This window comes from Plecotus auritus (assembly GCF_963455305.1).
Source record: "Plecotus auritus genome assembly, chromosome: 5".
Classification (NCBI taxonomy): domain Eukaryota; kingdom Metazoa; phylum Chordata; class Mammalia; order Chiroptera; family Vespertilionidae; genus Plecotus; species Plecotus auritus.
In genome coordinates this window covers 144,706,436-144,718,460 of record NC_137776.1, presented here as the reverse complement: position 1 = coordinate 144,718,460, position 12,025 = coordinate 144,706,436, and the positions used below count along the sequence as shown (strand labels likewise).

The 12,025-nt window shown below is 37.0% G+C and overlaps 1 protein-coding gene across 1 annotated transcript in view; it reads left to right on the top strand.

Annotated features, from left to right (window-relative positions):
• CARNMT1 (carnosine N-methyltransferase 1) overlaps positions 1-11,666 on the top strand; it is a 42,531-nt gene extending 30,865 nt beyond the window's left edge. Inside the window, exons 7-8 of the mRNA XM_080668409.1 lie at positions 7,781-7,884; positions 9,092-11,666. Coding sequence (XP_080524535.1) covers positions 7,781-7,884; positions 9,092-9,193 — 206 coding nt within the window. The 3' untranslated portion in view covers positions 9,194-11,666. The remainder of the gene's footprint in view (positions 1-7,780; positions 7,885-9,091) is intronic.
• The last annotated feature ends 359 nt before the right edge of the window (positions 11,667-12,025 follow it).

Genomic DNA, 12,025 nt, shown 5'->3' with positions numbered 1-12,025 from the left:
TACCTACTGGGTATTTGTTCACTGTGGGTTAGGCATTGTTAGACACTTACAAATACCTTGCTTAATCTCAAAACAGCCCTATGTTGAAATGGCATTATTGCTATTTTATAGTAGAAGAAACTGCATCTTGGGTTAAGGGTTAAGTATCTAGAAGACAGGTACTGGAGAGTCATGCTTACAGCCTAGATCCAACTCTTGGAATGTATGAACAGCTATCTCTGCAGGTTTGTGCTGGGTAAGTTTATACTTAGCATTAATCTGTGTATTTATGTGACTAAAATTTTTGATCCCAGTTACTGATTTATAGTAAGGTTTTGTGTATTTCCAAAGCATTCGATTTAACTTTCATAAGAACAACTTTTCTTTTTGAACATTTATTTTATTGGTTCATTAATGTTTTGTTTATAATAACAATAAATTATAACGGCCTGGAATAAATAAAATTGGCCCTTAGTTAAGAGTAGATGTGCTGGGAAGGCCTGTGACCTGTCGTGAGCATCAGAGATAATGGGGCATGATGGTTTTTAATGGGAGATCAGTTAGAAGAGCTTCCACTCTTTCTTACCAGAGTGTTTCTCAAAGGATTTTGAGAATTGGAATGGAGAAACACAGTCCTTAAATACAGTTATTTGGAAGGTTAATATTTTGCAAATAAAATTCTTTCCATGTATGAGTTAAATAATTTAAAAGAATATCTCAGAGTCAGTTTTTCCCTAAATATCAGTCTGCTCCAAGTATCTATCCATTGTTTTTCACCTTTTATGCCATGTACTCATTCCTTACTTCGAATCAGAGATTATACCTACCTAATCTCATTGCCTCTCTTATGCTTTGAATTCCCAATCTGAATCTAGTCCAAATATCTCTTATGCTCTAAACCACTTTGTCCAAATTGGGTGCACCACAAATACTTCTAAATCTGCGTGTGTTAAGAAAATGATGCCCATGCTTCCCCCATGCCTTTTCTGTCCCATCATCTGAGATTCCCAAAATCAGAAAACCAGAACTCCTTTACCCCTTTTTACATCTATCTGTACCTGGCTAGTCTACAAATTGTATCTCATAAAGCTCCTCAATAGCTCTTGAATCTCGTCCTGTCCCAGGGTTTCTCAGTTGCGACACTAGTGACATTTGCTGGGTAAACTATTCTTCATTTGGGGTTGGGGAGGGTTCTGAACACTGTAGGATGGTGAGCAGCATCTCTGGCTTCTACCTACTAGATTCCAGTAGTGCTTTCCCAGTTTTGAAATCCAGAAATGCCATTTGAGAACCATTGCTCTAACCTCGTAGTAGCCTCCGAGTCCAGGCCCTCATTATTGCTTGCCTGGATTACTGCAGTCGTTTCCTTCCGGACATTCCTCCTCCAGGTCATCTCTAACCCTTTTTGCCCCTTTCAGTTCTCCATATTGCCAGCAGAGGGATCTTTACAATGTGTAAACCCATTTCTGTTGGACTCCCTGCATAAAAGCCTAGCTTTCTTGGTAACTTAACTCTTCAGGATGTGTTCAGTGCCCTTTGTGATCTTCTGTCTTGTGTCTTGGCTTTTTTTAAAAATTAAGGTATAATTGACATACAACATTATATTAGTTTCAGGTGTACAACATGATTCAGTATTTGTATATATTTTAAAATGAAGTCTAATAAACATCCATTACCATACATAGCTATAACTTTTTTCTTTTTTTATAACTTGTGAGGAGGACTTTTAACTTAGCAACTTTCAAATATGCATATTAAATATAGTCACTGCCATACATTCTATCCCCATGACTTATTTTATAACTGGAAGTTTGTACCTTTTAACTCCTATTATCTATTTTGCCCACCCTCACCTCTGGCAATCATCAGTCTGTTCTCTGTGTTTGTGAGCTTGTTCCTTTTTGTTTTTTTAAGATTGCACAGGTAAGGAAGATCATATAGTGTTTGTCTTTCTGGCTTATTTCACTTAGCATAATACTTACAAAATCCATCCATACTGTCACAAGTGGCAAGATTTCATTCTCTTTTATGGCTGAATAATATTTCATTGTATATACAGCATATACCACAACATTTTATCTGCTCATCCATCAATGAACACTTAGGAACCAAGCTCATCTTGTACTTTCTCTGCCCAGCCAGCCCAGATGGGCCTTCCTCCGGGAGTCCCCTTCCCCCCTCACAAGGATTCCTGATTCCTTTTAGTGAGGAATGATATGTAGAAATGAAAATCTAGATTCTATCACTGATAATATTACTTCTAGGCCTTTTCAGCAGGTAGGGGTAGGAAATATATGTGTGTGTCTGTCTATGTCTATAAAGATCTTGAGTTCATACTGATTGATACCTTTAGTTCCAAAATAACACTAGGTATCGAGTATAAGGCTGACAGATAGCTTTCATCAAATGGAAGAGATCATTTCAGTAGCTTTTAGCTTCTGCTTTTGCTGTTGAGAATTCAGCTATCTTAACTGTAGCTTCTTTAAAGGTAATCACTTTTGTTTTATAAGACTTTTTCTTTGTAGTTTTTCAAACTCAATATTATATCTAGGTATGAATTTTTCTTTTTCAAACCTGTATACAATTTGTTGGGTTATTTGAATCTGTAAATGGACTTCTTTCATCAGTTCTGAAAAATTCTCAGCTTAAAATTCTCAGCTCTCCTCTTGTCATGTGAGACAAGATTAGCATCAAAATAAGTTACGTTACAATTTCTTCATATAACTACTCTGCCTCATTCTTTTTCTTTCCTTTTGAAAAATGCAGTCAAATGTTTTATGCTCCAAACCACTATGTCCAAATTGGATGCACCACAAATACTTCTAAATCTCTTACTCTAGCTTTCATATATTTTAATCACTTCTTTTTTCTTTTAACTGTCAGGGTAAAAATGGCATCTAGGCTTACCTCTAGTTAATTCTCTGGGTTCCTGCTAATTTCTTACTAACTTGCCAAGTATGCTATATTTTTAAGATTTTAAATTTCATACACCAATTTTAAAATATATTTTATTGATTTTTACAGAGAGGAAGGGAGAGGGATAGAGAGTTAGAAACATCGATGAGAGAGAAACATCGATCAGCTGCCTCCTGCACACTCCCCACTGGGATGTGCCCGCAACCAAGGCACACACCCCTGACAGGAATCGAACCCGGGACCCTTCAGTCCTCAGGCCGACGCTCTATCCACTGAGCCAAACCGGTCAGGGCAGTGCACCAATTTTAATTGTTTTCAGTGGGAGCAGTGGTCTGAATAACCTAACCTGCCTTTACAGGAAATAAAAGTTCCTTTATATCTTTATGTATTTTTATTTTTTTTTTTTACAATGAAATCTATTTTTTCTTTTTAATTGGAAAGGGAGGAAAAAGTCTTTAAGAGAAAACTACCCAGAAAAGAAATAGACAACATGAATGTCCACATTATAAAAGAGTAAACATAAATGGCCTATATAAAGGGGGAGAAGTGTTTCATCTTCATTGCTGGTCACAGTAATATAAATGAGATTCCATTTTTCACCAATTTATTGGGTAGGTTTTTTAATTTTTACTTAAAGTTTAGATAAAATACAGAGAGATAGGGTATGCTTATATATATTGCTAGTAGGAATATACACTGAGTGGCCAGATTATTTTATGATCTCTGAACACATAATTGTCCACTCAGTGTATACCCTATATAATAAAAGGCTAATATGCAAATTGTCCCCTCAACCAGGAGTTCAACCAGCAGGCAGGCCAGCCAACCACCCATGCCCCCTCCCCCTGGCCAGGCTGGCAGGACCCCACCCGTGCACAAATTCATGCACCGGGCCTCTAATATATAAAGTATATATACACTGAGTGGCCAGATTATTATGCGTCCAGAGATCATAATAATCTGGCCACTCAGTGTAGTAATAAAACATTCTTCAGGAAAAACAATTTGATAACATATGGAAAAATCTTAACTATTCATACCTTTGAATAGGGATTGGCAAACTACAGCCTACAGGCCAAATCTGGCCTGCAGCACATTTTTGTATGGTTCAGCAGCAAGATTATTTTTCACATTTTTAAAGGTTTGTGGGAGGGGTGGAGGTAAAAATAATGATATGTGATTGAGACTGTATGTGCCCACAGAACCTAAAATATTTGCCATCCAGCTTATTACATAATTGCATTCACTATTGCATACCTTTGTTACATTACTTACACTTGTAGAAGTCTGTTAGAGCAGTGGTCGGCAAACCGCAGCTCACGAGCCACATGCAGCTCTTTGGCCCCTTGAGTGTGGCTCTTCCACAAAATACTACGGCCTGGGTGAGTCTATTTTGAAGAAGTGGCATTAGAAGAAGTTTAAAAAATTTGGCTCTCAAAAGAAATTTCTATCGTTGTACTGTTGATATTTGGCTCTGTTGACTAATGAGTTTGCCGACCACTGTGTTAGAGGAACATAATAAGATATGGGCAAAGACTAAAGACTGATTAAGGGACAAACATATGCAGCAAAAACTTAGACTGAGCCTACAGTAATGTAATGGGTAAATAGTCATAGGACAGCCATATAATAAAACCACTTTCCATAAATGGTTAATGAAATAGGGACATGTTCCTACTGAAGGGTAAGATGCAAAACTAAATATGTGATATCCAAATGGCTCTTACTAATGCATCAAGGAAAAACTGCAAGAGATAGAGTAAGTTTTCAAGCAGTTATCTATCTCAGTGTTAGGATTAGAGATGGGCTTGATTTTCATGTTATCTCACCTTTTTATTATGAATTTGCATTATATTTATGGTCAAGGGAAAAAATGTTTCTTTGTTCCTGTTAGGTCAACTAAAAGAATGTGAAGAGACATGAGAGTTGAAAAAATAACTCCTTAAGGAGTAAGCCCATGTTTTATTCATCTTTATACTAGTGTCCCAGTACACGGATTCGTGCACATTGAAAGGAAATTAATTGGGAGAAATATTTTAATAATCGCTATTTGTGTCTTGCTAATGAAAAGAAAATAGGATTCTACCAATTCTCCTATCTACCTACTCCAGGATTTCTGTGAGGATCAAATGAGATGAGGCATGGGAAAACACTTCACAAACATTTGGTTAAACTGTAAAATGTTTGCACCTGGCTATAAAGCAAGTCGGGTTCCTGGGCTGAAGAAACTCCAAGGAGGCTAGTCACTAGGGAGAGGAAGCCGGGCGCTGCTATGTGATGTCATCACCCAGCGCCCAGAGCCACTGTTTCTGGGCTAAGCTGTGGGCCGCATTTTGCGCCATGGGGTCTTGGCAGCGTTGGCTGCAATTTGGTGGGGTGTTGCTCCGGGGTGGTGGCAGGGCCTCTGTCCCACTTTGGGGGAAGCCGAGTGTTGGTTTGTCAGCGCCAGGTCCATGGTGCCATTTATTTTTAAACGGCCAGTGTGTGTCATGGCTCCTGCATTGAGCGTCTGCCCCCTGGTGGTCAGTGCATGTCATAGCTACTGGTCGGACGGACAGACACTTAGCCTTATATATACAGTAGTTTCTCAGGTTACGTTGCAGATCTGTTCCTATGGCGCGACATAACGTGATTTTCACCGTAAGTTGGAACCCACCTACATAAGCACCTACGTCACTCACATACATGGAGCACATACACAGCAGTAATGAAGTGAAACAGTAAAAAAAAATGTAAAAGAAAGATAACAATTCCTGACCTTTACTTGTGGTAAATAAATAATAAAAAAACATAAAAAGCACATATGTACATACGTCAAAATGATGGAACTTTTTTTTTTACATATAAATAAATGTGAGATGGCGACGTAACCACAAAAGGACGTACGTCGAGTCCGATGTAACCCAAGGACTGCCTGTATATAGATAGATACCCAGTGCCAGGCATTTGCTAGGTGCTTGGTTCATTTAAGGAGTGAGTGACTAGATAATAAATATGGAAAACTGCTCAATCTCAAGCAAATGCATAGCTAAAGCTTGAGTTGGAGCTTTCTAAGTAGAACAGAGCATGAGTAGAGGTAAAACATTGGAATCTTTTCACGTGGATACAGTGAAACAGTATTGTTGGAGGCTTTTAAAATAGAGAAGGAACAGCATACACTTTAGAGCTGGAAAGACTGCCATGAGGCTCTACATTCTTATTAAAAGGCTTCAAAGGCCCTGGCCTGTGTTGCTAAGTGGTAGGGTGTCAGCCTGTGGACCGAAGGGTCGCAGGTTCAATTCCCAGTCAAGGGCATGTACCTAGGATTGCAGGTTTATTCCCTGGCCCCAATCGGGGCACGCCTGGAAGGCAACCAATCGATGTGTCTCTCTCACATCGATGTTTCTTCCTCTCTCTCTTCCCCCCTCTCAATGGAAAAAATATCCTTGTGAGAGGACGGGGGCTTCAAAGGCTTCCCAATGGCCTAGGACAGTGGTCGGCAAACCGCGGCTCGCGAGCCACATGCGGCTCTTTGGCCCCTTGAGTGTGGCTCTTCCACAAAACACCACGGCCTGGGCGAGTCTATTTTGAAGAAGTGGCGTTAGAAGAAGTTTAAAAATTTTGGCTCTCAAAAGAAATTTCAATCGTTGTACTGTTGATATTTGGCTCTGTTGACTAATGAGTTTACCAACCACTGGCCTAGGATACAACAAGTGCTCAGTAAATGGCTGCTATTGACATTTTTACTAGTACTAATAAAACTAACAGGAATTTAAGCTTGATGGAGTAATTTAATTGGGAAACATTGTATTTTGAAAAGAGCACTAAGTAAATTATATTTAGTCATTTTTGTCTAGTGTTTTATATAGGATAAAAAAGAGGGGAGAAAAATAAAATCTTTTTAACCCTAAGTATGTTCCACAGAGTGGTGAGCCTTTTGGGAGCAGAAACTTTGTCCTATTTGTTATGTTTTATCTTCTGTGATTAAGCACATTGTGTGAGGAGTGAAAAAGGGATGGGTGTTGTGAGTTTGTCACGGATTTATAAATAACCCAATGAAAGGTAAGGAGAAGATTGTCAAGATTAGTCCTGAAGTATAACTGTAGAATGATAAATGTTGGCTGGATGAGACGGATGGATTGGGGGAAATTACAGATTAAAAGACTGGAAAATTAGATGATAGCTTCTTTTTATTTATGTGTAGTTTCTTACATATGTAAAATGAGAGGATAGAAGGTTTTAAGAAGTTTGTAATAACTATCATTTACTTAGTGCCTTTTATATGCTATGTATTTTACATATTATCTCACATTAAAGTCATGTTACAAATGGGGCAGAATTAGTGACTTGCCAATAGGAACTAATTAATAAGTGTTAGAGCTAGGATATGAGCTGTGCATTTAAAAAAAACACACAGCTTAGTGTCATCTCTTCATTCCAGATAGCCTTGCCTCCAACTCCTCACTACCCTCTACCTCCAACCACCTGCTGGCTTACGGATCCCTTTTGCTTTCATGCTATAACCAATTTGTAGCTATCATTTTGCATTTATTTATGGAATTATAATTGCAGTAAGCCTTTGGAATTTGGGGACTTATCATTCTCTAATTCAGCTAATCCTTCAGTAACTTAAGAGTTACAGGTGTAAGGCCCATGATGTGGAAAATCACAATACAAGGCTGGTATACAAGGGCAACTACTCTGGTAAATATAGGCCCAGCACTCAAATGTCAGTTTTCGAGGTCGTGGTTTCAGGGGTCTGGAAACATGTCTTTGGCAAATGTACATATTCTTTAATTCTCCTTTTTATAAATTACCCAACTTATTCAACTTGGAGTTCAGTCTAATATAGCTGCTAGTACATGTTTCTGTTAAATAATTCATTCATAATATCTTTAAACCATAGGTCCTCTGCTCTACCACTTCGAAAATTTGGCAAATGAACTTTCCATAGAATTGAGCTATGAGGATCTAAAAAACGTTGTTCTGCAGTATGGATTCCAGCTAGAGGTGAGGATGGAATGAAGCATTGCCAAAGCTTAACTTCAAAGCACATCAAGAATGGTGACATTATGGCATTTACTGGCTTTACCTCTTAACTTCTGTTTTCTCATCCATAAAGTGATAGTTTTTAGAATTATGAGGATTTGGGATAATGTGTATGTAAAGAAAAACTATTTTCCTCGTATAATCTCCTTTTAATAAATGGTAGCTGGCCATTATCATAACATTGGCCTTTGTAGACTGATAGTTACCAAGTAGACTAGGCACTGGGGAAGCAAGTGGGGATGGGAAGGCAGGAGCAAGAGGGATATTGCTTACTATATATGCTTCTGTACTGTTCAATCTTTCTTTATTGGGTGCATTATTATACAGCAGGGATGGGGAATGTCCGGCTCATGGGCCGTATAAGGCCTGTGAAATAATTTGGTCTTGCCCTGCCAAGGCATTAGGGATGAGTTAATTAAATGTTTCACCAAATATAGCAGCTAACTTTTAACTGGATAATTTTGTATGGACTACGAATAATGTTATTAATGTCCAAATGGCTCTTAGCAAAAAAAAGATTTCCCACCCCTATCATACAGTTTTATGATACTTTGACTGTTATGTTCTGGCTATATGTTTATTTAGAAACATTCCATTCCTTTAAAAATAACAGATTAGTTCTTAAAGAGAAACTATATATATATATATATATATATATGCCTAAGCGACCGAACAACCAGTTGACCAGTTGCTATGATGTGCACTGACCACCAGGGGGCAGACGCTCAACACAGGTGATCAGTGCACTCCCACAGCCAACTTCCCACGCTGGCCAACCTCCCGCAGTCCCTCCCCCAGCTGGCCAGCCCCAATGGGCCCTGATCGGGACTAGGCGAGACAGCCCCTATTGGCCCTGATCGCCCCCGATCACCGGCCAGGCTGAGGGATTCCACCTGTGCACAAATTTCTGCACTAGGCCTCAGGTATATTATAGTAGCTTAGTAGCTCTGGAGTGAGACTGTGAGTGTAAACTCCAGTTCCACCACTTAGTAGAGTGACCTTGAATAACCTGCTCTTTGTAAAGTAGAATTACTAATAGTACCAATCTTATGGTGGTACTTGTAATAATTGAATTGATATCTGGAATATATGTAAAATAGCAACTGCCACTTAAAAGTGTTTAATATTTTTAGTGTTATCATCATCATTATGATTGTTTGTATTGCAGGTGGAAAAAGAATCTGTCTTGTCAACATACACTGTGAATGACCTCTCCATGATGAAATACTACTATGAATGTGTCTTGTTTGTGGTCCGTAAACCACAATAATGGTCTCAAGTGATATCACCAGGAAAAAGTTTAATAAGAGCAAATCCTGAAATAAACAACTCAAAATCAACTATCAAATGACAGGACACAACCTCAAATCAGTGGTGCCTTCTTATTCCTAACAAAGTTTAGAAATAGTGTCTATTTTCTTAATATGTCTATCGCTTTTTCAGAAATATACTATGCCATGAATATTTGTACTACACAAGTAAAAATGGAGGAAGTATCTTTGAGTTTACTTTTTCCTCGAAACCCAGAATTGTCTTTCAGTAGAAAAAACTTTATCTCTAGTGTTTTCATGAAGCTGTCCGTTCCAAGCTGCCATGCTAATGACTAATAGTATTGAAGTAATAACCTCCTTTTTTGTTTTGTATGTATTGCACATATTATTTTTAGAAGAGTTTAAGGATCCTCTCATTCAACATCTGGAACTGAGACTTTTATTCACTTGGACCTAAGCAATCTATACATAAAATGTGTGTCTTTTATTCTTTTATTCAAATCGTTGGTTGTTGTTTTTTTTTTCTAGCTCAGTTGAACTTAGGGAAGCATCAAACCTTTCATTTTTATGAATTACTGAACCTAAGAGTATCACGGGCCAATAAAAATGCATTCAAATAACCAAGAAATTAGTCTTTTGGCCTCACTAAACTGAATACTTCTGAAAGCGTACTCATCATGGATCACTCTGAAATGTTTGAAGATCTTAATCTGAGTTAAAAAAAAAAAAAAAGCCTTTATTAAAGGTACGGTTAGGAAACTGGGGAAATAAGAATAAAATCTGCACATTTTAAATGATTTCAAACTATAAATGAATATAGTTTGTCAGTGAGATGTTTACAATAATTTCTTTAGATTACCTGGATACAAAAGCAAGCACTTTTTTTTTTTCCATTAAAACAACTATATACTAGTAAAAACTGTCATGATAGTATTAACATGGAGAAATTTTGAATATGAAATTCAGGGATAAATTACTGTCCATGGTCTGTGTCTTCAATATTGTAAACAGCAGCCATTAATATAATTTCAGATTAACACCAATTTTGTTCCCTGATAGCTAGGGCTAAAACAGTCCATGCTGTTTTAAATTTCTACCTCTAGCAGATCTTTATTGGAGGGAGTTTTCCTTTGTATTTTATGTTAATCATTCTGTTTCCTGTAGCTTGGAAAGTAGAGATGATATATATAATGTTTTAACCATTTCTTGGAGAAAAGTGTGTTTGAGTATTTTTACAGGTAATTGTGATGGCATTAAGCGACCTCTGTGGCAAATTGGATTAGACTTAATCTCAGTAGTGTGCTGGAAGCATAAATGTCATGTTTTATTAGGAAAACTTACTTGTAAGTTTAGAACTTTATATGGTCATTTGGGTTGGGAGAGTCACTACATGATTTGACGTCTTACCAAAAGGAGCTTTTCTGCATAGAGTAAGGGAGCTCTTGTGCCCTTTATGCAATAAAGGAATACATGAAGCTAATTTGACTTGTCGATTTATGGAAGCCTATACCTATTGAGGTTTTTTTGGTTGTTGTTTTATTTTAAATTAATTTCTCTTTTTTGGCCGATGTTCTTTAGTGGGAATTCTCATTTTCTACCATATGAATAAACTTGAAATAAATTGCTCCCCAAAATTATTATTTTTAAGAAAGAGAATGAAAAGGAACATAGGTATTTAAAAAATCTACTGAAAGAAATTCAGGCTGTTTTTGAGTGATTTAGAAAAGCTCTTTATTCACTGACTGGTATTCACTTTTTTATATGCATCAAAACATGATCTTCTTGTTCTCAGCGAGGCAAAAACAAGTTGACACATGGGTTGGCTTTATTAACACTTATGCTATCAGGTTTTATTCTTTAATAATGTTACTTATATTTATAAATTATAGCCTACATTTTAGTTAATTCTGAAATCCGTTTTTTTATTTCTCCCCCATATTATGAATACTTTTAATGTTCTACATTGCTTTTTTTTTTCTCAGTTGATATATTCTAAACTTGAAGATTGTGATATCAGTAATAGAAATGTCACTGGAGGATTTAATTTTGTATTTCTTATATGTAGTCCTACTAAAGTGTGTAAGCCTTAAAAGTTTTTTAGTTTTTTCTTAAATTAGCTTTATACACAAATATTTTCATTCATTTTCATAAAGCTGGAGGAGATAGGCCATTCTGCTTGCTGGGTTTTTTTGTTTTCCATAATCTGACTGAAGTGGTGCAGGTTAGGGTATGTAAAGCAAATGAGCAAAGTGGGATATGTAAAATATAAAGAAAAGCTGTATAAATCACAGTATAAAATTATGAAATTTTGGAATTGTAAAATGTACTGTATTTATATGTAATTCTCATTCTAAAAGATGCCACAAAGGCTGAATTGGAAGCTTCATCTCTGCATGAAATTTCCTATATTTTGAATGTGTATGATGGACTTGATTTTTCTTGATTAAAGTCTGCCAATTGCTATGAAACATTATTTGGTTGGTTGTTTCCATTTAAATTAGTGGTAACCACAGACATGGCAATTTCAATTAGTTGAGCACATATACTTTTGAACCCGTGGATTATCTTCTATGTACTTCTAGAAAGTCAATAATATGAGTAATTGGTCTTTGAGTATGCTAGGCCATATCCTAATTAATCCCAATCTTTGGTTTTGTTAAATAATCGAAAAAGACTATAAAGGAAACCAGTAGAAGAAAGTTCCAGGACCAGCCCTTAGAAGGACAACCACTGGATTTGGCCCTTAGATACTCTGAGCTCATTTTTTGTAGTCTTGGGCAAGGTGATCTGAGTCTGTTTCCTCATCTGTAAGAGAGGATTGATACTATCTA